The following is a 27,301-nucleotide window of genomic DNA, read 5'->3' as shown; positions in this document are numbered from 1 at the left end:
TAATCTTAGTTTACTTAAGTCTAATTTACAGTTAGATGAAATCTGGGCCAAGGAAACCTTAAATTTAATACATATTTTTAGCTGTACTCATAACAGGATTTCAAATATTTGACTTTAAAATACTATATTCTGATCAGTCTCTTAGTTATGTTTGTAATCAAATTTTCAATTTCATTGGCTAACTTAGGGTTTTGACATTTGACTTAAAAATTAGTTTATATGAATGCAAAAAGGGTAAAAGATTATGGGTGAAATATTTAGCTACATATGTGATACTAGTAAAGAGTGTAGACTTCTGTTCTTTGTTAAATCCAAATGTGTTGAATTGATGCTTTGATCTCATGAAATTTTTTTTAAATGAGAATTTAAATGTAGCAAAAACTTTTAAGAAAAACGTATGCCTCTTAGGAATATTTTGCCATTATATTTTGATGATGAGTAAAAACTGCCTCTAACGTAAAAGTAACCAGCAAGACTCTACTCATTTATATGGTTTGACTTATGGACAGTATTTCTCACCAATGGATAAGTTAAAAATCAGAATTATACCAATTCAGAGGTAGAATTTCTATTTTTTTTGAGACAGAGTCTCACTATGTGGCCCTGGGTAGAGTGCTGTAGCGTCACAGCTCACAGCAACCTGAAACTCTTGGGCTTAAGTGATTCTCTTGCCTCAGCCTCCCAAGTAGCTGAGACTACAGGTGCCCATCTGGCTATTTTTTGGTTGTAGTTGTTATTGTTGTTTGGCAGCTCTGGGATGGATTTGAACTTGCCAGCTCCAAAGTATGTGGCCAGTGCCCTAGCCACTGAGCTACAGGCACCAAGCTTAGAAGTAGAATTTCTTGAATTACTTATGAAACTTTTGTTTAGGCCATCAAAGAATCAAAAACCATATAGAAAATAAAATTATAATCTACTTTAAGACCTGGATAAATCTGATTTCCCTGAAGATGGAGGTAGCAAAATCATGTGAAGCTTTGATGTGATATTGTAACTGGACCTTGCACAACAGCTTGAGAAATATTATTTGATGATTAACATTGATCGTGCAAGTCTTTAAGAATATATGAAAAAATGGTTTAATTTAACATTCAGACTTCATTTCATGAATTAGAAGACAAGTATCAAGAATCGTATGCCTGTGGTAGTGAGAGCAAGGGGGATAATTAAAAAGGGTTCTTACCATAATTTTAAGGAGATTTGAATTTGTTAATTGTGAAAATGCTTTGTTACTTTTTGTTTTAGTTGGTTGGTCAGAATCTTTTTGATACTATCCGTTGAAAACTTTGCTCTGAAGCACGTTTCCTTAATTTTTATTTTACTGTCTTGGGTTTTTATGATTAACCATTATGTTGTCAGTCAACTCATGCTCAATTCATTTTATCCATTTAGCAGTTAACTAATACCTTTATCAGTAATACCATAAAAGTAGTTTGATTTGCTATGAATAATAATTTGTATAATTAAAAAGATTGACCAATGAAGGAATTTGAAATATGTGACAGAATAGTATTGTTGACATGTGAGTAACTTGGCCCTGTTTTCTTTTCTCAGCAACAGAAGAACCTTGAAGGCTATGTGGGATTTGCCAATCTCCCAAATCAAGTATACAGAAAATCAGTGAAGAGGGGGTTTGAATTCACACTTATGGTAGTAGGTAAGATGTGATTTATCATTCAGATGGAATTTTGGCCTAAGTTTTAAGCTGTTAATCAACTTTGAATAAATTTAAGAAAATAATAGCCCAAATAACTGCAGGGAATATGTATTATATTTTTTCTTACTATGTGAATACATTTTCAAATTTAAATTGGTGGCATAATGAGATTTATATATCTTCTTTACTCAGATTTTAAGGTAGTGACTAGGTAAAAGTTGAGAAGCGGTGGGCAATAGTGATGGAGTAGAAAAATTCTCTTCAATTGATGACGCTACAAAAGGAAATAGCATCTTGTGGTTCCTTGTTACTCCAGGATAATTTTGTTCTCTGGTTCATATACTACAGTGAAGTATCACATGAGCGTTTAACTTAATGTGCTCTGAATTTTAAAGAGAAAGGTAGGGTGGAGGATCATAATAATGCAGTTGATTACTCTTGGAATTCCATTCATTACATGTAAGCACTGGAATGAGTTGGTATGCGACACTTGTTTTCTGAGTGTCTCATTTGTCATTTGTGTGTTGTCCTATGAATATCATACCCTGCTTACAGTCCAGTTGAAGATAGTGTTAAGGATTATTTTGACTGTAGGTTGACATCATCATTATGTACAAAGAAACTCTCTATACCTTTACCAGTTATAAGATTAGTAATCTTCAATGACAGTCTTATTCTTAAATGAATGTACAATATTTTCACCTCATATAGCTAACTTAGAACCTAAGTCGTCAGTACTGCATGATGCAACTTTATGTTTCTCTTATTTGTTTTAAGAAGGTAAAATGCAAAATAGTGGATTAATTATCTCTGACAAAGAAAATTGAGTTGATATTGGGTAGTATTTAATTTTTGGTAAATATATTCCATCATCTGGTATTTTTATTTTGGTGTTGAATTAGGTAAATTGAATTAGGTATGAAATACACATTCTTTGAGAGGTAGACTATTTTATCTATTGACCAAAATATTTTACTTGTTGGTTGGTTTTTAGCTATTTGGAAGTTAAATGTATTGTAATAGTTCACATAGTTAAAACCTGGTACAGAGTTCACAAATTTGATACATGATAAAGTTGATTTCTTTGCCTGTCTCTGGTTGAACAGAAGTATAGTATATCTAGCTTGCAAGTTGCTGCTGTGGAGCAGAGTTGGGCCTGGATAGAAGAAAATAATGCAGAGCACGCTTTTTCTTCTCTAGGTTGGTAACATCATCATTATATGAAGAATCACTATATCTTTCATTTATATAATATTAGTAATCTTAAATGACAAACTATAGACAAATATAAGGTAATTTTGTCTCAAAAAAAAGTGAAACCAACCTTGTTTTAATATTCTTGACTTAAAAAAACCATTCCTTATGAGCTAAATCTTCATTTTTTGAGATCTAAATTCAGAATAATGCAATTTTTGGTTTAGGACTTATACTTTGATACTGAGACTCTACACCAGTGATTTTATAAATGAAACTCTTTGTACTTTATTGGGAAACTTTTATATAGTATCCTTGCCTCATAAGCAATATAGTAGAGTATTAATTCTATTAATACTTTTTGTGACTTTTTTATATCGAAGAGGCATTATATGTATTTCCATATTTTCTTTCTTAAAGGAGCTTATAATTTATATGACAAGATAAGCTACCCATAAAAAGATAGTGACATTTCCAGGAAATAGATATGAGTCGGTAGAATTATACAAAAATTCACAGCCATTGAAATTTAAGGGTATAGAATAGCTTGTCATGGGAGGTAATTCGTGCCTCGTGTTGAGGAGGAGGTATTAGGGTAGATTTCTGAAGAATAGAATTGGGGCACAGATGACACATAACTTTTTATATGCCAGGCAATGTTTTAAATACTTTATGGCCATTAATAATAAAATTCTTACAATAACCTTATAAAGCAAGTATTGTTATCCCATTTTAGAGATGAAGAAACTGAAGCACAGAGAGTTTTGGTTATGTTGCTAGCAGGTACTGGAACCAAACCCAGTCTGTTTCTTAGTTAGTCTGATATTTTCTTAATGACCGTGCAGAGGCTCATTTGGGGATAGTGAATGTAGTGCACAGTTTAATGGAGTATATCTAATATACTTTGAACTTATATGAGTTGAGCTAGGTGTTCTTTTTATTCCCTAAAAAAAAAATAATAATAATGAGAGAGTGAATGAGAACTGGAGAAATTAGATAGTGCTTTTAAGATTATAAGCACCCCCCAAACCATGTTTTCCTCTAAACTCCACAGGAATCAGTAGGACTTCTATAGCCATATGTGGCATTTTTCCTACGTACACCAAGCAGTAGACACCAGCAGAGTGTCCTCTAATTCAGTTCTGACCCTATCTACTTGGAGATAGTGTCAGATCCCACAGGGTAAGGGCTCTGAACCCAAAGACTCCCTTGCTACCCAACACACATGCCATTTGCAAGTCCAGGCCTCTGAAGCTTCTGACCCTCTGGCTTCAAGTTGGGGCTCCCATGATCCTCTCCCTCATTGGGTTTAGTTAATTTGCTGGAATGGTACATGGAACTCAGGGAAACACTTTTCTTGGTTTATTATAAGGAATATAACAAAGGATGCAGATAAACAGATACATAAGATGAGGGATAGGGCGGCACCCGTGGCTCAAGATGAGGGATAGAGGAAGGGACACAGAGCTTCCACGCCCTCCCTGGACACCCCATTCTCCAGGAATATCCTTACATCCTACTATTTGGAATTTCCCAGAACCCAGTCCCCTTGAGTTTTTAGGGAGGCTTCATTACATAGGCATGAGTGGCAGCCAGGTAGAAATGTGATTGGACAAAAAGCACATGGTCTAAACCCAGCAGGGCCTTTTTTTGTTTAGATTCTTCCTGACCTCTCTATATAGCACTCCTTCCTTCAAGGGATGGGGCAGAACTCTCTTTGGAACGAGGGTCTTTTGACCCTCAGTCACATTAGAGGCTTGCCTTGGACAAGTGAAAGGAGATCTGGAGAAGGTCAGACAGAGTGGGAGAGAGAGATTCCATCTCTTGAGTCCTGCTTCTGAGACCTAAAGTGCTCCAACATCATACAAGGATTGTGGGAATTATAAGCCTGGAACCATGGATGAAAACCAATACGTAGTATATCAAAATGCCACAGATAGTATGAACAATCTTATTTCTGCCATTCCACTGAAATGAGTGGCTGGCTCTAGAAGTGTGAAGAGGGAGAGGTGAATTTGCTGTTTCCCTAGTCATTTTCAGCTTCCACATACTTTGATAATGTGAGCATCTCACTTTGTTGAATGTTTGGTGACGATATAGCACCTAAATTAAATGAGTGACTTTTTAAAAGTTCTTAAAGAGACAGTACTCTTTTAGTGCAGGAAGAAAACAGGTTGTTAGCTTATATGTAATTTGTGCTTTATGTGTGATTTGTGCATATAAAGGATTTTCAAGATTAATTTTCATTGCTTGTTGACTTTAGGTGCTGACCCCAAAGATGTGATTTTACAATTAGAAATAAGGCTGGAAAGCACACCTCCTAGGTGAAGGGTTCAACTACAACTTGGCACACACAATGAAACCTAATCATTTGAGCCCTTACATTAATCTGAAATTAAAAAAAAAAATAAATAAGGGTCTCCTGAAGTTTGGGGACCCTGATTGTCGCCATGATTTTACTGAAATTCTTTAGGTGGATAGAACTCAGAAGATTATAGATTCCTTAATCTACCTGAAATATCTTTTTTTTTTTTTTTTTGAGACAAAGTCTCACTTTGTCGCCCTCAGTAGAGTGCTTGGCATCAGAGCTCACAGCAGTCTCAAACTCTTGGACTTAAGTGATTCTCTTGCCTCAGCCTCCCAAGTAGCTGGGACTACAGGCACCCACCACAATGCCCGGCTATTTTTTGGTTGCAGTTGTTTAGCTGTCCCGGGCCGGGTTCGAACCCGCCACCCTCGGTGTATGTGGCTGGCCCATAACCACTGTTCTAACAGGCACTGAACCAACCTGAAATATCCTTTCAAAATCGGTGGTGTTAAACCTATTTGAGTTCTTTAAAAGTATGTCCAAAATTTGACCGTATCTGTAATCTTGAGCTTTGTAAAATTTTTGTGGTAGAGGTTATTTTATTCTTTAGTTACACGCTGGCATTTGTATTTTTTTCCAGCGGGAAAGAGCTTAGAGCATGTTGATTTAACTATTTTGAGGATTCAGAGTTTATCATGTATTTTTTGTATATGCCTTCTTAGAGGAAGTTTAGGAGGTATTTAGTCAACGATATGACATACCATGACTGTCATAGTTTTCATTTTCATTCACCACCTGTTGGTGTTTGAATTGATACAATAACATCCAGAATTAATTGAAAAGGAAGGTAATATTGGTTCACTTTGTTATCTAGGCTATTGGGCATTTAGTAGTATTTTTAAGATATGTTGGCTACTTCAATTGCTGTGAGTAATGCTTTTAAAATTTATTTCTTGAGCTCCATGTTTTTATTTTACTTTTAATAACAGAAGTAATTTGACCAGTAAAGATTGTGTAGCATTATAAGTACACTAAAAATCACTGAATTGTTATACTTTAAGATGATGGATTTTATCTTTAAAAAAAAGTAATTTAACCAAGAAGAGAAACTCAGAAGGAAAATAAATCACATAATTCCACATATACACTATTTTAATTTTGTGTATTCCAGGTATTTCATCTGCATATTTTAAAAAAATGCTTTTATAAAAAAGTTTAATGTGTTTCATTGTGGCAATTAGGAAATGCAGAAAAGTGAAATGAAAATAAATACTACCACCTGTTACCCAATGATAGCTCAAGTATTAAAAATGTAGTATTCTTGTTTATTTGTTTTGCTTTATTTTTGTTTTGTTCTTGTTTTGGAGACAGAGTCTTGCTCTCTTTCCTGGGCTAGAGTACAGTAGCGTTGTCATAGATCACTGCAAACTCAAATTGCTGGCTCACACCACCATGCCCAACTAATTTTTCTATTTTTCTATAGAGATGAGGTCTCTCTCATGTTCAGGCTGTTCTCAGATTCCTGGTTTCAAGTGACTACGCCTTTGGCCTCCGAAAGTGGTAGCCTTACAGGCATGAGCCAATATGCCCAGCCAAGTATTCTTTTTTTATAGTTATCTATAATGTTCCATGATTGCCTTTTTAAATTCAACAGTAAATTGTGATTATCTTGTGATGTCAAATATTTTTTGATAACCTAGCTATTTGTTGTCTTGTAGATTTTAATGGCTTGTGTAGGTTGCATATACCTTAATTTACCATATTGTCAGGATAGTTACAATTGTTAGCTTATATTAATACCATAATAACATAGTATAGTTATATCTTTTTTTTTTTTCAGTTTTTGGCTGGGGCTGGGCCCGAACCCGCCACCTCTGGCATATGGGGAGTCACAGGCGCCGCCCATAGTTACATCTTTGCATTTTTAATTACCTAGGGTGATAAAACTTAACAAGTTTGAATTGCCGTGTTCTTTTAGTCTTTTGCCAATTTTGATAAAACCAATTGCCCTAACCATTTTAGGTTTTGTACCATTTTGCACATTACATCACCTCTTTCTCTACATGTAGCTAATATTGGATGTTACAATCTTCTTCTGCTAATTTAATGCTGAAAATGTGGTATCTTATTTTCATCTTTGTTTTGTTGTTGGTTAAATTATTTTTTTCACATTTGTTTATTTTTGGTTATTATTTCTTTTGTAAATGGTTTATTCAGTTTATTTTTCAAAACAGCGTATTTTTTTCTTAATGATATTTAGGTACTCTAAGGGCATCATTATTATTGTCAGGTATTGATATTTTTTCCCAGAATGTTTTTTGTGTTATGTTTTGTGTTAGCTTGATTTTTATATCTGTTTGATCTTTTTCTCTTGATGCTTTTATCTTTGATGCCCTCCTGCTTAATTCAAGGTTATTGGGGAGTCCAGTATATTTACCTATGTAGATTAAGTTTAAATTTTAATTTTAAAATATTCAATCTACACAGATTATTTTGATATAAGTTGTGAGGCAGAAATCTGATGTTTATTTTTAAAAACATTGTTAAGTAGTCCTCTGAAAATTATTTATTATAAGCTTTATTTTTAAAACCACATGCTTGGGTGGCTCCTGTGGCTCAGTGAGTAGGGCGCTGGCCCCATATACCGAGGGTGACATGTTCGAACCTGGCCCCAGCCAAACGGCAACAAAATAAATTAAAAAAAAATAAAACCATGTGCTTGGTTTTGTTTTCTTTCTTACCCTTTGGTTTTAGTTCACTGATCTTGCTATATAAATATTACATTATTACAATTATAAATTATAATAATTGTATTGTTTATGTAGGAAAATTATTGGACTTTATGTTAATCTGGAGATTAACATAAAAGCATGCCAAAAAGCATAGGCAAAACAAACAGATTACAGAGTGTGATATTTTCTAGAAAATAAACATGATAGGATCTATATAGAATCCTCAGGGAAGACCTACCTCTCTGAGGAGACTTTTTTTTATAATTTTTGAATTACTTGTAAATTAGGAAATGCTAAAAACTATAAAGAAACATAAAAATGACTTACCAGCAAGAGATAAGAATTAACATTTTGCTATATTTATCCTCCATATTTTACTTGGAGAGCTGTATAATATTTCCAACCATTGCTGTGTGGTTTTTTATTTATTTATTTATTTTTTGAGACAGAGCCTCAAGCTGTTGCCCTGGGTAGAGTGCTGTGGTGCCACAGCTCACAGCAACCTCCAACTCCTAGGCTTAAGCGATTCTCTTGCCTCAGCCTCCCAAATAGCGGAGACTACAGGGCACCTGCCACAATGCCTGGCTATTTTTTGGTTGCAGTTATTGTTGTTTGGCAGTCCTGGGCTAGATTCGAACCCGCCAGCTCTGGTGTATGTGGCTCGTGCCTTAGCTGTATTTTGCCATTGCTTTGTCGTTTGACTGATTTATTGGAGCTCATAGTAACACTATAGTAAAAATTGTATAGGATGGAAAGTGTGGTCAACATTTTAACTCTAATGTTTAATGGCTGTATAGAATTCCAATCTGTGACTGGTGTACCATAATTATTGTAATTTATTTCTCCACTAATGGATGTGAGAGGTTTTTTTTTTTTATCCCAGCCCTTTTTACACATAACATGGCAATGAAGAGATTTAAACTCAGGCTTTAAATCTTGCTATATAATCTCTTTTTATATAGCAAGATCATTGAACTAACCCTGTTGGTACATGTGTGTTGGGGGACAGAGGGCAGATCATTATTATGTATTCGTTTATAGGGTATGAAGTAGGATTACTGTATCAAAGTGTTTGAACATTTTGTAACTCTTGCTTGATACATACTTGCAAATTGTTTCTTAAGTTTGTATACATAAAGAAATAAGGACAATATTTGTTTTTTGCCTGAATTTGAAGAGATTTATGGTATATATGAAGATGAGGCTGTTCATCCCCTGGGTATCTGAGGGAAAAATATAAAGGTACTTGAGGATACTGTAAGGGAATATAGAGAAAGAAAAAGGTGTACAAGCAATTACACTATGCATCATAATGATTCAGTGCTATGAGAAATCTATGAAACAACTGCCTGGGAATTAGAGAATGGAGACTTTATAGCTAAAAAGCATGCCACTTTATTAATTATTTACTAATTCATGACAAAAATGGGACTTTTTAGTAATTAGTATATTCATGTTTCACTCACTTATGTTTTTTGTTTTGTTTTGTTTTTTGATTTGAAGAGATAGGGTCTCACTGTGTTGCCCAGACTAGAGTGCAGTGACCCAGTTATAGCTTGTTGTAACCTTAAACTCTTGGGCTCATATAATCCTCCCACCTTAGCCTCCAAGTAGCTAGGACTACAGGTGTAGTAGCTTGGCTAATTTTTCAAAAAAAATTTTTTGTAGGTCAGGCTCTCACTATGTTGCCCAAGCTGGTCTCAAAATCCTGGGTTCAAGCAGTCCACCCAGCTTGGCCTCCCAAAGCACAGAGATAACAGACCTGAGCCACCACATCCAGTCTTGTTCACTTAATTCTTACATGTGGTTCACTTAATTCTTATATGTGATTGAATTTCAGTATTTTAATCATAGAACGAAAGACTTATTTACTAAATATCCTTTCCTTTTAGAATAGGAGGGTGCCCTTGTAGCTCAAAGGAGTAGGGCACCGGCCCCATATGCTGGAGGTGGTAGGTTCAAACCCAGCCCCAGACAAAAACTGGAAAAAATAAAAAAACCAACAAAAAAACAGGAGCAGTATCTACTTTGTTGCCCTTGGTAGAGTGCTGTGGCATCACTGCTCACAGCAACCTCAAACTCTTGGGCTTAAGCCATTCTTTTGCCTCAGCCTCCCAAGTAGCTGGGACTACAGGCCAGAAGTATAATCTTGATAAGTATTCTTAGTGTCACTTAGTAGGCTTTAAAAAGTCATTTAGTATGATTTTTAAAATCTATATTAGTAAATCCTTGAATTATAATTCTTAATCTCTTTTTTGCGTTTAATACATGTTCTGTCTTAATAGTAATCCTTGAAAATACTATGAGGTGCTCTAATGTTGGAAAACATAATCATCCTCTAATAGACCTTCTGACAGCCCTAAGATAAAATTCATAGTACCTGGGGTAAATTCAAATGAGGAGAGGTGAGAATGCTCATGTTTTTCAGACCTAGGGGAATTGTTTCCTTTGTATTTAATATACTCAAGGTTATTTAGATCGGTGGACTGAAATAAAAATTATGTAACATTTGTTGATTTTAGACTTCAGGAGAGAAATGAGAAGGCCACATATCAACATTAAATTTAAAAAGAACAGGATACTGAATGGAAAGAAAGACAAGGTCATTAAAGGAGCACATATTAATAGAATTTTTTTTATAGATGGAAGTAGAATTCTCACATGGAAATTCATTTGGTATGTAGTTTTCCTCTTGGCAAGGAAAACTTATCTTTACTGATGCTTAATAGGCAATTTCTAAATACTCCCTATTGTAGGGCATATTAATAGTTTTAAATATAAGATAGTAACATTACCTCTTCCTAGCTAAGATACCCGACAGTCCTTCATCAAAGGTGATCAGAATTTCCCGCTTTGTGCTCTTAATCCATCTTTCTGCCCAGACCATTTGTATAGATTGAGTAGTTTTTGGAATGAATCAGGTTTACTCTCTTCCAAAGCAAGAAGTTTTCTATTATGTATAACATATTTTGGTACAAAGGAGGTGGGTTTTTTTGGAAAGATCGTTTTATGCTATCATATTATATTCATTTAACCTTTGAACTATAACCTCACAGTTATTTTAAAGATCAGAAAAATATGACCTTTATCCCATGAAAGACATTTGTTGTGCCAAATTTGCCAACTTTGTTAATTTTACGCAAACTTTATTTTTGAAAAAAAAAAACAAAAAACAGGATATTTGGCTGGGTGCAGTAGCTCACACCTGTAATCCTAGCACTCTAGGAGATAGAAGTGGTGGATTGCTTGAGCTTAGGAGTTTGAGACTAACTTCAGCAAGAGCAAGACCTCGTCTCTACTAAACATAGGAAAAACAAATGCAACCAATGTAACCTGGTTCAAAAAACTAAAAAAATAAAAAAGAAAGAAAGAAAAAGAAACAAAAAATAAGAGGGAAAAAAATTAAATCTATTAGGACTTAATTTATGGCCTAACATAGGGTCTGTCCTGGATAATGTCCCAGAGGCACTGAGAAGAATGTTGTTTGGGAGAGTGGTCTATATATGTCTGTCAGATCTAGTTGTTTTATTGTATTATTTAAGTCCTTTATTTTCTCACTTATCTATCCATTATTGAAAGTGAGATATTGAACTCTCAACAATTACAGAAATGTATTTCTCTGTTCAATTATATAATTTTTTGCTTCGTATATTTTGATGACCTGTCATTAGGCAGGTAAATGCTTATAATTAAAAAAAACAAACAGAAAAACCAGCCAGGTATTGTGGTGGGCACCCATGGTCCCAGGACATTTAAAATAATTTCATGTGGGTCCTTTTCATCTTGTTTACTGGATGAATGAGTTGGTTTTTTCTGTTTGTGTTTTTTTTTCTTAGTATAACAAAGAGAAATTATTTAAGAGCAAAGAGAAAGCTTAGAGCACTTCCAAAGAGAGTTGAAGACAATGGATCAGAATTTTAGCAGGAAAGGGGGACGCCGAATGGGATTACTAACTTTCCTGAAGAGCCTTTTTTTTTGAGACAGAGTTTCGCTCTGTTGCCCTGGGTATAGTATCCTGGGTAGAGTGCTGTGGATAGCTCACAGCAACCTCAAACTCTTGGGCTCAAGCGATCCTCCTTCCTCAGCCTTCCTAGTAGTTGGAACTACAGGTGCCCACCATGATGCCTGGCTAGGTTTTCTACTTGTAGTAGAGATGGGATCTTTCTCTTGCTCAGGCTGGTCTCAAACTTCTGAGCTCAAGTGATGCCCCTTCCTTGGATTCCCAGAGTGCTGGGATTACAGACATGAACTACCTCGCCTGGCCAGGTTTACCAACTTTTTAAACTTTCTGTAATATAATTGAGAACTTTATCATATATTTATATTCTGAGGAGCGATTACATATTTAGAGGCTCAAGAGGGTTGGTTGTTATCTGCCTAAAATATTGAGAATTATAAGGAAAAAGTAGTATATGTAATTAGAAGTATGTGGTATTAATTTCTCGTCATTACTAAGCTGAAATAATGTGTTAATTTTTAATTTTGAAACAATTCTAAATACAAAAGTTGCAAGTATAGTACATATTTTTTGTCTGAAATATTTGAGATGAATGCTTCTTTCTTGCCCCCTAAATAATTCAGTGTATTTTCTGTCCCCAAGGATATTCTATATAACCATAATACACCATCAAAAGTACACTTTATGGGGGCAAGACATGATTGCAAGAGGGACTTTACCTAACAATTGCAATCAGTGTAACCTGGCTTATTGTACCCTCAATGAATCTCCAACAATAAAAAAAAATAAGTAATATATTTGTACATACACATACGTTTACATCTCTACCTATAATGTATTGAAAAATGTCAGTTCACACTGAAATGTCCAATTTCAGTCTATCATCACAAGTGTCATTTTTCCATATTTGTGTTGTCCTTCTAATAAGAAACCATTATCTTTCATGTGTGTGCTTATTTGATCAGTCCCCTTGTATATAACTAGTCTGCTACCTCCCTCAGCCTCTTCCCTTCTCTAATATAATGGCCCTGCTCACTCCTATATGTTGTGAAACCCCAGGCGAGGCCACACTGTTCTTCCCATCTAGATTCCCTCTCATCCTGTTCAGACTCAAATACCTCATGCCAGGCCTTTCCCCAGATCCCACTGGAAGCCTCATTCTGTAGGTTTTGATACCTTGCTCTGGAACATCGTGGCTCTCTTCTAGGCTGGATGATCTATTTTTCTCAGCCCCACATAATGACTTTTGGATTGAGTTTTCAGCAAGAATGTGGAAGAGAAAGAGCTGAAATAATTTTGAAGGGTTTAAAAAGCAATACTTAACTGCATTATAGAATTAACTGATAAATGAATGAAAGAAATAATTGGATATTTTCTGATGCCTAAAAATGTAGAAAAGTTGGTAAAATTATAATTTTGAACTACTGTAGGAAAAAACTGGAGATAAAAGCTCTGGAAATACTAGCTTGGAAATGAAAATTATCTGTGTATACATTCTGTTTTGCAGAATTACCAATATTTATATTTACATGCATTTTGGCAACTTTGTGGAGAACTTTAGGATGGCCTCCAAATATACTAACAATGTAAAAAAATAGAGTAACATTTAGAAGGAAGGAAGTTTAGATTGGGGATCTTCTATTCTTGCTCTGATAGATAATTGTTCATATCAAGAAATCAAATGCAAAGCATGATCTGCTGTTCATTCTTTTTTTTAGTATTATTAAATCATAGCTGTGTACTTTAATGCAATTCATGGGGCATCATACCCTGGTTTTATAGACCGTTTGACACATTTTCATCACACTGGTTAACATAGCCTTCCTGGCATTTTGTATTAAGACATTTATATTCTACATTTACTAAGTTTTACATGTACCCTTGTAAGATGCACTGCAGGTATAATCCCACCAATCACCCTCCCTCCACCCATCCTTCACCCCCCCCTCCTTCCTCTCTCCCTTCCCCATATTCTTAGGTTATAACTGGGTTATACCTTTCATATGAAAGCCATAAATTAGTTTTATACTAGGGATGAGTACATTGGATACTTTTTCTTCCATTCTTGAGATACTTTACTAAGAATATGTTCCAGCTCCATCCATGTAAACATGAAAGAGGTAAAGTCTCCATCTCTCTTTAAGGCTGCATAGTATTCCATTGTGTACATATACCACAATTTATTAATCTGTTCGTGGATTGATGGGCACTTGGGCTTTTCCCATGACTTAGCAATTATGAATTGGGCTGCAGTAAACATTCCGGTACAAATATCTTTGTTATAATGTGATTTTTGGTCTTCTGGGTATATACCTAGTAGAGGAATTATAGGATTGAATGGCAGATCTGTTTTTAGATCTCTTAAGTGTTCTCCAAACATCATTCCAAAAGGAATGTATTAATTTGCATTCCCACCAGCAGTGTAGAAGTGTTCCCTTTTCTCCACATCCACGCCAACATCTCTGGTCTTGGGATTTTGTGATATGGGCTGATCTTACTGGAGTTAGATGATATATCAAAGTAGTTTTTTTTTGTTTGTTTTTTTTTTTCAGTTTTTGGCCAGGGCTGGGTTTGAACCCACCACCTCCAGCATATGGGGCTGGCACCCTACCCCTTTGAGCCACAGGCGCCGTCCCTATATCAAAGTAGTTTTGATTTGTATTTCTCTGATGATTAAGGATGATGAGCATTTTTTCATATGTCTGTAGGCCATGCGCCTGTCTTCTTCAGAGAAGTTTTTCTTCAAGTCCCTTGCCCAGCCTGCGATGGGATCCCTTGTTCTTTTCTTGCTTATACATTTGAGTTCTCTGTGGATTCTGGTTATTAAACCCTTGTCGGAGACATAAACTGCAAATATCTTCTCCCATTCTGAGGGCTGTCTACTTGCTTTACTTACTGTGTTCTTGGCTGTGCAGAAGCTTTTTAGTTTGATCAGGTCCCAGTAGTGTATTTTTGGAGCTGCTTCAATTGCTCGGGGCATCCTCCTCATAAAATACTCGCCCAGACTGATTTCTTCAAGAGTTTTCCCTGCACTCTCTTCTAGTATTTTTATAGTTACATGTCTAAGTTTAAATCTTTAATCCAGTGAGAGTCTGTCTTTGTTAATGGTGAAAGGTGTGGATCCAGTTTCAGTCTTCTACAGGTTGCCAGCCAGTTTACCCAGCACCATTTGTTAAATAGGGAATCTTTTCCCCACTGAATGTTTTTGATTGGCTTGTCAAAGATCAAATAACGGTAAGTAGCTGGATTCATGTCTTGGTTCTCTATTCTGTTCCAGACATCTACTTCTCTGTTTTTGTGCCAGTACCATGCTGTTTTGATCACTATTGATTTATACTATAGTCTGAGGTCCGGTAGGGTGATTCCTCCTGCTTTGTTTTTATTTCTCAGTAATGTCTTGGCTATTCGAGGTTTTTCTTGATTCCATATAAAATGAAGTATTATTTTCTCAAGATCTTTAAAGTATGACAGTGGAGCTTTAATAGAGAGTGCATTAAAATTGTATATTCCTTTGGGTTGTATGGACATTTTAACAATGTTGATTCTTCCCAGCCATGAGCATGATATGTTTTTCCATTTGTTAACATTTTCAGCTATTTCTTTCCTTAGAGTTTCATAGTTCTCTGTATAGAGATCTTTCACGTTTTTTGTTAGATAAACTCCCAAATATTTCATCTTCTTTGGCACTATTGTGAATGAAATAGAGTCCTTAACTGTTTTTTCAGCTTGACTATTGTTGTATATATATATATAGCCTATATATACAGGCTACCGATTTATGAATGTTGATTTTGTAACCTGAGATACTGCTGTATTCCTTGATCACTTCTAAGAGTTTTGTAGTAGGGGTGTTTTCCAGATATACAATCATATCATCTGCGAAGAGCAAAAGTTTGATCTCTTCTGACCCTATATGGATACCGTTGATCACCTTTTCTTCCCTAATTGCGGAGGCTAAAACTTCCATTACAGTGTTAAAGAGAAATGGAGACAATGGACAGCCTTGTCTGGTTCCTGATCTGAGTGGAAATGATTTCAATTTAACTCCATTCAATATGATATTGGCTGTGGGTTTGCTGTAGATGGCCTCTATCAGTTTAAGAAATGTCCCTTCTATACCAATTTTCTTAAGTGTTCTGATCATGAAGGGATGCTGGGTATTATCACAAGCTCTTTCTGCATCAATTGGGAGAATCATATGGTCTTTGTTTTTTAATTTGTTTATGTGCTGAATTATACTTAAAGATTTACATATATTGAACCAGCCTTGAGACCCTGGGATACAACCGAATTGGTCATGATGTATAATTTGTTTGATGTGTTCCTGGATTCTGTTTGTTAGGATCTTGTTGAATATTTTTGCATCTATATTCATTAGTGATATTGGTCTATAATTTTCTTTTCTTGTTGGGTCTTTTCCTGGTTTGGGGATCAGGGTGATGTTTGTTTCATAGAACATGTTGGGTACTTTTACTTCTTTTTTCTACCTTTTGGAACAGGTTGAGTAATACAGGTACTAGTTCCTCTTTAAAGATTTGGTAGAAATCTGATGTGAAGCCATCTGGTCCCGAGCTTTTCTTTTTAGGGAGATTTTGTATGGTTGATGCTATTTCAGAACTTGATATTGGCCTGTTCAACATTTCCACTTGATTCTGGCTAAGTCTTGGAAGGTGATGTGCTTCCAAGTATTGGTCAATTTTGTTCAGATTTTCATATTTCTGAGAATAAAGGTTCTTGTAATATTCATGAAGGATTTTTTGAATTTCTCAGGAGTCTGTTGTTATTTTGTCTTTGTTGTTTCTGATTGATGAGATTAGAGACTTTACTCTTTTTTTCCTGGTTAGGTTAGCCAAAGGTTTATCTATTTTATTGACCTTTTCAAAAAGCCAACATTTTTATTTTTTGATCTGTTGTATAATTTTTTTGTTTTCAATTTCATTTAATTCTGCTCTGATTTTGGTTTTTTTTTTCTACTAGGTTTGGGGTTGGAATGTTCTTCCTTTTCCCATTGCTTGAGGTGTCCCATTAAGTTGTTAACTTCCTCTCTTTCCTTTCTCTTGAGGAAGGCTTGCAGTGCTATAAATTTTCCTCTTGAGACTGTCTTTGCGGTATCCCAGAGGTTCTGATAATTCGTGTCTTCATTGTCATTTTGTTCCAAAAATCTGGCAATTTTCTTTTTAATCTCATCTCTGACCCCGCTATCATTCAGCATAAGGTTATTTAACTTCCATGTTTTTGTATAAGCATGCAGATTCCTGTTGTTACTGAGTTCAACTTTTATTCCATGGTGGTCTCAAAGATGCAAGGAATAATTTCTATTCCTTTAAATTTACTGAGGTTAGACTTGTGACCTAAGATGTGATCGATTTTGGAATATGTTCTGTGGGCTGATGAGAAGTATGTGTATTCAGTTTTGTTGGGATGAAATGTTCTGTCGATGTCTGCTAAATCCAAATGTTGGATGGTTAGGTTTAAATCTAAAATTTCTTTGCTCCGCTTCTTCTCGGAGGATCTATCCAACACTGCCAAAGGAGGGTTGAAATCTCTGACTATTATGGAGCTGGAGGAAATCAAGTTGCTCATGTCTGTTAGAGTTTCTCTTATATTGAGGCGCATTCTGGTTTGGTGCATAAATATTAATAATTGAAATCTCGTTATATTGAGAATTAGTTTTAACAAATATGAAATAACCATTCTTGTCCTTCCTAACTTTTATTGAATTAAAGCCTATTGTATCTGCAAATAGAATTGCAACACCTGCTTTTTTCTGATTACCGTTTGTCTGAAATATGGGCGACCATCCTTTCACCATGAGTCTATATTTATCTTTTAAGGTAAGATGTGATTCTTGTATGCAGCTAATATTTTGCCTGAGTTTTTGTATCCAGTCAGCCAACCTATGCCTCTTTAGAGGACAGTTTAAGCCATTCACATTTATGGAGAATATTGATAAATGTGGTAAAATTTTGGGTATCGAGTTTTTTGAAAGTCCAGTGGACATTTTTAATCCTTTCGCCACTGTGGAAGTTGGAGTTTGATCAAAAGTGTCTGAGTGAGTTTAGTTTTGTGGTAGAGGATTGGGCTGGTCATTATGGAGGATAGGTCTGAGAATATCCTGAAGAGCTGGTTTGGTTATGGCAAATTTCTTCAACACATGAATGTCATTAAAGTATTTAATTTCTCCATCATAAATGAAACTCAGTTTAGCTGGATACATGATCCGGAGTTGAAAGTTATTTTGTTTTAGGAGATTAAAAGTCGATGACCACCCTCTTCCGGCTTGAGAAGTCTCTGCAGACACATCTGCAGTCATTCAAATATTCTTCCCTTTGTAGGTAATGGATTTCTTATGTCTGGAAGTTTTCATAATTTTCTGCTTTATATTAACTTTTGTGAAGTTAATTATGATGCCTGGGGGATGTCTTCTTCGGGTTGAGTCGTGCTGGGGTCTTGAAACTGTCTGCTATCTGAATTTCAGAATCTCTTGGCATATCTGGAAAATTCTCTTTCATAATTTCATGGAGAAGGGCCTCTGTGCCTTGCGAAGCCACTTCATCACTTTCAGGGATTCCAATGAGGCGGATATTAGCCTTCTTCGAATTATCCCAGAGCTCTCTGAGAAAATCATCCATTTTTGACCTCCATTTCTCTTCCTCTTTGAACGTTTGGGAGCTTTGAAAAGCTTTGTCTTCGATGTCAGAAATCCTTTCTTTTGCTTTCTCCAGTCTGTTACTGAGGGATTCTAGTATATTTTTCAGATCTTTGAGGGCTGCAAATTCTTGCTTCAGTGCGTCAAAATCTTTGGTGGTTTTGTCTTTAAATTTGTTGAATTCTTGAGACAACTTTTGAATTTCTCCTCCAATTTGTAATTCTGATTTTTGAATTGCTCCTCGAATTTCTAATTCCAAATTTTCCTCCATTCTATTAATATTGTTTACAATCCAAATTCTGAATTTGATTTCTGACATCTTGGCCAGCTGTTTATGAATAGGATCTTCGGTTACCTCTGCCATATCTTTCCTTGGGGAGGTTGATCCCTTCTGGTTATTCATGTTACCAGAGTTTTTCCACTGATTCTGCCCCATGATTATTTTATACCATTTTACTTTTGCCCTGGAGCTTTGTCAAGGACCCATACAGTGCTACAGCCTGAGAAACTGGGGACTTGTTTGGTGTGGTGCGGCTAAGTGGCTCTGTCTTGCTTTCAGTTGGTCTCTGTCCAATCCTAGTGAAACAGTTACTCTGGGTTGAAGTCTTAGCTGTGGAGAAATACCAGCAATTAAGTCACCCCCCTACCCCCCAGAAACAATTGGAAAAGGAAAATCAAACCTTCCTACAACCAGACACCCAGGATACCACTTGGATAGTCATTGGGCGATTGGCTCAGTTCAAAAGGTCCAAATCAATTGTCTCAGTCAGTACCTGTCTTAGGTGGGACAGTGTTAAAGGTCTCTGGCAACAAGATCACAGAGTTCTGCTGACAACTCAAATATGACTTGCTCCGGTGCTCCGTGAAGTCGGGAGGACCCACCCAGCAGATAGATTAGTCTGGGAAGGTTGATGCCTCCTTCCCCACCTTGCACCTCTGTCACACCCAGTCACTGATAACCCCGCAGGGCTGTGACCCAGTTGCCTCCAGTGAGCAGATACTCCAGGGATTTATACCTGCCTGAATCACAAGGAGATTTATGTCTGCTCAGCCAGGCCACTGTTGTCTGCCCCTATCCGGCAGGGGGAGGTGAGGTCTGACAACCCCCGGAGGCTGGGGCTGTTCACTCAGTTCCAGCTCCGCCCCTGATTGATGTTACTGACAGAATAGAACAACTTTGCGGGAATTTGTTTCTGTCCCTGCTGAATTCCCCTGCAGAAGAGAAGCTGTTTTGAGTTCCCAGAACCTGTGCCTTAGGCCCTGTCTGTGCTACTGTACGGTCTCAGCTGTAGTTTGTATTCGCAGTATGGTTACCTTTCAGTTTCAGCCTCTGCCTGCCCTCTTTTGTTTAAGCTGATGGTCCCCTGGGGGCTGGGTGTGTCTTAGGCTCAGTAAAGCGGTCCTCTGTGTCAGCCCTGTCCTGGGAATCTCCTGGCTCTGTGCTTGCATTTTCTAGTCCCCACGCTCCACCCAGGCCGGTACTGCCTCAGGCAAACCCTTTACTCATGGGACCTGCCTTTCCATCTCAGATCTTTTTCCACGGTGGTTGCCACCTGAGAAGATGCCCAGCCTCCTCTGCTTGCCCAGAGAGATGGGGGGTGTGACTTTCGGATATCCAGGGGTGAGCCCCATTGTTGCCAAAAATGGGTGCTGCTGTGCACCTCGGGGCACCGCTGCTCTGGCATGGTTCCCTCTCAGCCAACCGTCCTCTCCTCATTCCTGTGCTGCAGAATCAGCACTGACCAGCTGCAGTCCAGGCCTTGTCCAAACCCCTTGAGAAATCACCAAAGAATCTGGACTCCTGGGGGACAGGCCTCCAGACCTTAGAGTGAATGGGAGGGGAGTGCTTGGAGCTCAGAATTGCAGGTATAGAATATATACCAGAATTTTACACAGTTTTGTGCCTGGCAGGAGAGCTCCATGGCACCCTAGTAGGGGAGGTATGTCAATTTTTAGAGGGTCTCTCCCGTGGAATATAGTGGGAGGACTTTTGAACTCTGCTCATTTGTTTGTGCGGTACTCCAAGTCATTCTCATGGGGGAGGGGACTCCCGTCTGCTTGGTGATGGATTTTGTCCCTTTTGTTTGTATCGTTGGGGTCACAGCTCGCCTCAGCAGGGTTGATGTGCATTCTTCAACCTTCTCTCTTGGTGCAGCTCTAATCCACCAGGTTACTTGCTAAATTTTTGTCCTTTAACTCTCCTTCTGGATGGGAGCCTCTGGAAAGCTGGCTTCAGTCAGCCATCTTGTTTCTGCCCCACTGTTCATTCTTAAGTTGGTAATGATAGAACACTGTAAATTGTTATAGATGGAAATGATTATAGTAATAACAAAGGATGAGGTCTTCCATAACATTCTTGTCCTGGCCTAGAGCAGTGGTATTCAACCTATGTACTGTGAGAAGAACTTAGGTGTGCTGTGAAAAATAAATTTTTTTTTGAGATAGTCTTACTTCGTCACCCTCAGTCAGGTGCTGTGGTGTCATAGCTCATAGCAACCTCAAACTCTTGTGTTCAAAAGAACCTCTTACCTCAGCCTCCTTAGTTTACTGGGACTATAGGCACCCACCACAGTGCCCAGCTGTTTTTTTTCTTAGAGACAAGGTCTCGCTTTAGCTCAGGCTGGTTTCGAACTTCATGAGCTCAAACAATCCACCCATCTCACCCTCCCAGAGGATTACAGGTGTGAGCTACTGCACCTGGCCTGTTGTGAAAATTTTTTGAAGATTATTAGTTAAATTATTTTCAAAAGAATCAAAGCACAGTAAATATATTCCTTTTTTAACTCTTTTTTTTTTTAAATCACCATAATTTAAATGTGCCATGGAAATTTATCTGTAAACTTGGCAAGTGTGCCATGCAATAAAAAAGGTTGAAAAGGGCTGGTCTCGAAATAGGATTATTTTTTTTTTTTTAGACACAGAGTTTTACAACCTTGGTAGAGTGCTGTGGCATTATAGCTCGTAGTAACCTCCTGGGTTTAGGCGATTCTCTTGTCTCAGCCTCTCAAATAGCTAGGACTACAAGTGCCCACCACAAGGCCCCACTATTTTTTGTTGCAGTTTGGCCCAGGCCGGGTTCACATCCGACACCCTCGGTATATGGGGCCAGTGCCTTACCCACTGAACCACAGGCGCCGCCCTGGGGATTAAATTTTAATTGAGTGGTCAGTAATTAAGTTTATCTAAACTGACAGCAGCAAAGTGCCAGGAATTATGGACTGGCTTAATGATACAAAAATGATAGTGATTACTTCTACTTCAAAGGAATTTTTTTTTTTTGCAGTTTTTTTTTGGCCAGGGCCAGGCTTGAACCCAACACCTCTGGTATTTAGGGCCAGTGCCCTACTCCTTGAGCCACAGGTGCCACCCTACTCCAAAGGAATTTCCTGGGAATTGTACACTACTAATTAAAATTTAATAAATACTCTAGTATAGGGTACATTTAAAATGCCATGTAAGCAGTAGGGGAGTTATTTGGATTTAATATGATTACATCTCATTACTCTGGTGAATTAGAATCCTGAAACTAGTAACTCATTATTGTGCTTACATTTGAAATTTACTATTTATTTTATGTCAACTTTGTAGAAGAGCTCATTGCATTCAAGTTTTTGATTTATATGTTTGTCACACTATTAAAAATCAGCCTTCTGTATTTAAACTAACTTTGAATTCACCGTATAATACTAAGTTGAGCAGCTGTTATATTTGAATGAATATTGTACTTAGCTTAGTTTGAAATTTCAATTTCTGTCACAAATGAGCTGTATGACCTAGGACAGATAACTTTGAATCTTAGTTTTCTTATAACAACAAATATTTATCTATTTTTTTCTAAGCCAGCTACCATGATATGATCAGAAAAATAAATAAAAGCTATGATAGGGTTCCCTAGGAACCAGGCTATATGAGATGGTGGTAGAGTGGAGACAGTTACACACTAGTGCTGTGACTTATGTGACTACTCCTACCTCACAAAGGGCCTGAGATAATTATGTATATGAATGATGTACCTAATCTATAAATTGCATGAATGTTAATTTTAAGCCTATTTTTATTAGTGCATTTTCATGACTTAGTTTTAAGATCCAAAACCAGGAATGAAAAAATGGTGATCCACAACTAGCTTGTTTAATTGCAATTGTTTTTCTGCAATTAAAACTCTTACTTTCTTCTTTTTTTTTTTAAATTTCAGAATATTATAGAGGTATGCGTGTTTTGGTTATAGTTTGTTTTATACATTTCAGGGCACAGATAAGTGTGCCCTTCCCCCAAAATGAGTGCTTTATACCCATTAGGTGCGAATTAACCCAACTCTTCCTCACCCCCTCCCACTTTATTCCTATTGATTTTTATTTCTCTGTGTGCACATAAGTGTTTATCAACTAGTTCCAATTTAGTATTGAGTACATGTACTGTTTGTTTTTCTATTTTTGTCATACTTCCCTTAGAAGAATGGTCTCTAGGTCCATGTAGGTTGTTACAGATGATAATAGATCACCATTTTTTTACGGCCAACTAGTGCTCCATGGTATACAAATGCCACATTGTATTAATCCTCTCATATTGATGGGCATTTGAGTTTTCACATCCTTGCAATTGTGAATTCTGCTGCTATAAACATTCGAGTGCAAGTGTCTTTATTATAAAATGTCATTTTCCTTTGGATAAATACCTACCAGTGGAATTGTTGGATCAAATAGTAGGTCTGCTTTTAGTTCTTTGAGGTATCTCCATGCTACTTTCCATAGTGGTTGTACTGTGTTACAGTCCCATTAACAGTGTAAGAGTGTTCATTTCTCTCTGCATCCATGCCAGCACTTGTTGTTTCGGAACTTTTTAATAAGAGCCATTTCACTAGAATTAGTTCTATCTCATTGTGGTTTTGATTTGTGTTTCCCTGATGATTAGAGATGTTGAGCATTTTTTCATATATGTATTGGCTATTAGAGCATTTTCCTTTGAAAAGTTTCTATTCGTCTTTTGCTCACTTTGTTTTTGCTGATTTGCTCGAGTTCTTTGTAGATTCTGGTTATCAGCCCTTTATCAGATGTACATAGGTCATTATGATGGTTTTGGGATACATGAAAATCTAGAAACATAAAATCCAGGCAGATGGAAACAAATGAAGCCCTTCCAGCAACACTGATAAGCCAAGCCAGTTGAAACACATGGGTGAATCAGAGAAGATACTGTCAACTAGTGTTTCTTAGAAGTAAAATAATGCATCATAACACAGTCTGTCTTAAAACTTCCATAGTGACCCAAGTATAGCATGCAAATATTTCCCCCCATTCTGTGGGTTGTCTATTTATTCTATTGATTGTGTCCTTGGCTGTACAAAAGCTTTTTAATTTAATGAGGTCCCATTTGTTTATTTTTGTTGTTGCTATGGTTAGTTTTGAGGTCTTCTTCATAAATTCTTTCCTGAGGCCAATATCTCTAAAAGTTTTTCCAACATTTTCTTCTAGGATTCTTACAGTTTTATGCCTTAGATTTTAAGTCTTTTATCCATCATGAATTAATTTTTGTGTATAGTGAAAGGTGTGGATCCTGTTTCAGTCTTTTACATGTGGCTATCCAGTTTTTTCAGTACCATTTATTGGACAGGATTATTTTCCCTAGTGTATGTTTTTATCTGCTTTGTCAAAAATCATGAATGCTGGCCATAACTAAAAAGAGGGAAAGTCTTATTTTTTCCAAAATAAGAATGACTAATGGTATTCACAAGAATACTTTATTTTTAAGGGGGAATGTTCATTGAATGATCAATTAGAATTTGGAGAAACATTGAGACAGCTTCTGAACAGCATCCAAACTGCAATTTCAGTTCCTTTCAGTTTAGCTTAGCAAAAGAACTTACAGAAACATGATGTACATCTTATGAAAGGCCCCTAGCCAAAGGGCAATACATTTCACCACAAAATTGTGGTGATACATTTTTTGAATAATTAATCACAAAGAAAATTTTCCAAGTAAGCTGTTAGATTTTTCTTGTAACATGAGGATTAAAAAATGTAGTTATCAAAAAAAATGTAGTTATCCACTTGTACTAGGATATATAAAGAATACTTTTATCTCCGAGTATAGCAAGAAAGACCATAATACACTCTTGGGGGTCTCCCAGCATGAGACATGTAAACAAGTACAAACTGTTTGAGTTGGCAAATGAGGAAATTATTGAGTGGCTGTTTGGAATGTTTGCTACTAGCTACACAGCAGAATTGTTACTTATGCACTTAAATAGTGGTACAATTACTGTAATTAGCTTAAGTAATTTATTTTAATAAATTGCAGAGCCAGGTCACATAGAACCTATTGAGCTTGCATTTTAGGATTAGCATGTACGTCAGTCTTTGTGTTAAAGGATGCTCTAATAGATTTTGAAAAGATTAAATAGTCTAATAGCAAATCCCAGATCACATTATGTATGGGTATTTACTGTAATCTGGACTGTTCTTTATAGTTAAATCTAGATAAATCATTTATTAAAAAGTAAAACCAAAAATAGCACCCTCCCTTGGCAACACATTTTTTATCTCCACAATGGCGGTATCCTCATTTTACAGACAGATGTAAGGAGATGTAAGGGAAGAAAAAGTTCTCTGCTTTTTAATTTCTTATGTTACTTAACTCCTCGATATTTTGCTTCTCCTTTTAATGGAAAACTGCATTTATTAAAGGTCAGTAAAAAGGCTTTCTGGTTTCCCATTAGCTGCTTTTTCTTTAACCTATTTGGCATTGTTGACTGCTTTTTCCCTGAAATTCTTCCTCACTTTTTTGATACTGCCTCCTAGTTTACCTGGTTGTTTGAAGCCTGCTTTATGAAGATCTTTTCTCACTGGCTGTCTTTAAAAATGTATAAGTAATCTTGCATATTACCTTATGTCATCTTTTATTTACTAGGTTTTCTTGATTTTATCTACCTTTCAAATAATTTTGGGAAGCTTCTCCAAAATATGCCTAGAAACATTTTCTTGGGCATTCTGGGCTTTGGGTCAGGGTGGGGTATAATCTTCTTGCTAATATATATTCTAAACCAGGTGTCCTCAAACTGCGGCCCGTGGGCCACATGAAGCGGTGTGAATTGTATTTGTTCCCGTTTTGTTTTTTACTTCAAAATAAGATATGTGCAGTGTGCATAGGAATTTGTTCATAGTTTTTTTTTTTTAAACTATAGTCCAGCCCTCCAATGGTCTGAGGGACAGTGAATTGGCCTCCTGTGTAAAAAGTTTGAGGACGCCTGTTCTAAACTGTAGTTTGGTACTGCCTCATCTCAACTGAAGTTAAATTAGCACTTGCATTTTAATAATAGTTAATGTTTGAGATATTTTTTAAAAATTTAAAGCCCTAAAAATAACAAAAACAAAAATTTTAAGCCCTGTGCTAATTAATAAAATAACTATCTTGATCAAGGTCATATACTTGTATTGTGTGATTAAGTTAGGATTTAAAACTGATTTCAAAACCCAAGAAAAGTGAGGGAATCCACATTGTAGTTACCAGCTTCTCTCAAACACAAGGCTGTCTTCTGGGCTCAACTCCAACACAAGGCCAGATATCCTGAAAGGACTTAGAGATTCTGGTTTTTAAAATCCATTGCTTTCTTTCCTATATAATATTGCTGCAAAATGATAAAAGTAGCCACTTCTGTCTACAAATGGAAAGTTTAAAAGCTTGCTGAAATGATACTTCATCTTTCAAAGCCTAATTCATGCAAGTGTGATTTCTGTTTTCTGAAATTCTTTTGCTCTTGGGTATCTCATTCATGATCTTCATAAGATTGTACTGTGTATTATGGTTGTTTGCATGTCTTCTAACGTAACTTAGCAATTTTTGAAGGCAAGGACTACATCTTATCTTTGCACCCCCCATTCGTTTATTTGAAAAAAATTTAATGATTCTTCTATAAAGTGTTAGGTACTATTTTAGTCCCTGAAAATCTAGAGACTAATAAGACTTGGTTACAGTTGAGGAGATGCTGAGTAAAACAAAGATAATCAAGCATCTTTAATTACAGTACTTCTCAGATTCTTTTACACATATTACAAACCCTTGAGTATCCTAAAAGATTGAAAGCCCAAAGACCTGAATAATCTGACCATTACTAATATAACTAAATACTGTTGTGACTTTCTTTGGAATCTTATGAACAAACATTTCATGAATGTTTCATTCTTAGGCTTGAAATTTAACATTCTTGAATAGAAAAGTACTATTGATAGTACTAGCTTTCATGGACTAGAACTCAAAGAAATACACCAGTTATTTTAACCTGTTTATTATATTATTTTACAGGCTCTAGTTAGTTACTCTCATTTCATAATTTTCAAGAAGTATTTAACATCTTTTTGCAGTTATTGTAACATTTTGTTTTAACAAGGACAGAAAAAATTTTAGTCCAATGATTTCCCTTTAAAACCCAGTAAAATGAGAGTGATAACAACATTGTTGCATATATAAGTAGATTTCGAAGTCAAATTTAAAGTAGATGTTGATTGGGAAAACAGATTATTCAGAATTTAAAATATTAGCTACAAAGAAGTATAAAATGTTACAGATAGATATTCTATTTATCTTTTCTTGAATAGCTTTGTTTTCTTTTTTTTTTTTTTAAATAATGTTAGAGACCAAGCATCCCTGTCTTGCTACAGAATTGAGCTAGACAGAGATTGTGGGAAAAAATTACTTTCAGCGGGCAGAAAGGACAATATAGCACTTTACAGCTCTCTCATGACAATTAACCCAACCTGCTGGAGCTTTGTTTTCTTAAACCTATTCTGAAATTTATCATTCTTAAATG

The 27,301-nt window shown here is 36.2% G+C and overlaps 1 protein-coding gene across 3 annotated transcripts in view; it reads left to right on the top strand.

The window, feature by feature from the left end:
* Positions 1–27,301, top strand: part of SEPTIN7 (septin 7) — a 112,695-nt gene that overhangs the window by 33,094 nt on the left and 52,300 nt on the right. The window contains exons 1-2 of one of the 3 annotated variants that reach the window (XM_053553394.1): positions 1,555–1,657; positions 25,296–25,359. The exons of 1 other annotated variant lie outside the window; for it this stretch is intronic. In XM_053553394.1, the coding sequence (XP_053409369.1) occupies positions 25,323–25,359 (37 nt within the window). In that variant the 5' untranslated portion in view covers positions 1,555–1,657; positions 25,296–25,322. Of the gene's footprint in view, positions 1–1,554; positions 1,658–25,295; positions 25,360–27,301 lie in introns of those variants that run through there. One more of the 3 variants, XM_053553395.1, reaches the window with a different exon arrangement.

This window comes from Nycticebus coucang, chromosome 11 (genome assembly GCF_027406575.1).
Source record: "Nycticebus coucang isolate mNycCou1 chromosome 11, mNycCou1.pri, whole genome shotgun sequence".
In the NCBI taxonomy this organism is placed as follows: domain Eukaryota; kingdom Metazoa; phylum Chordata; class Mammalia; order Primates; family Lorisidae; genus Nycticebus; species Nycticebus coucang.
The sequence above is the reverse complement of the archived record's forward strand: the minus strand, read 5'-3'. Positions and strand labels throughout refer to the sequence as shown.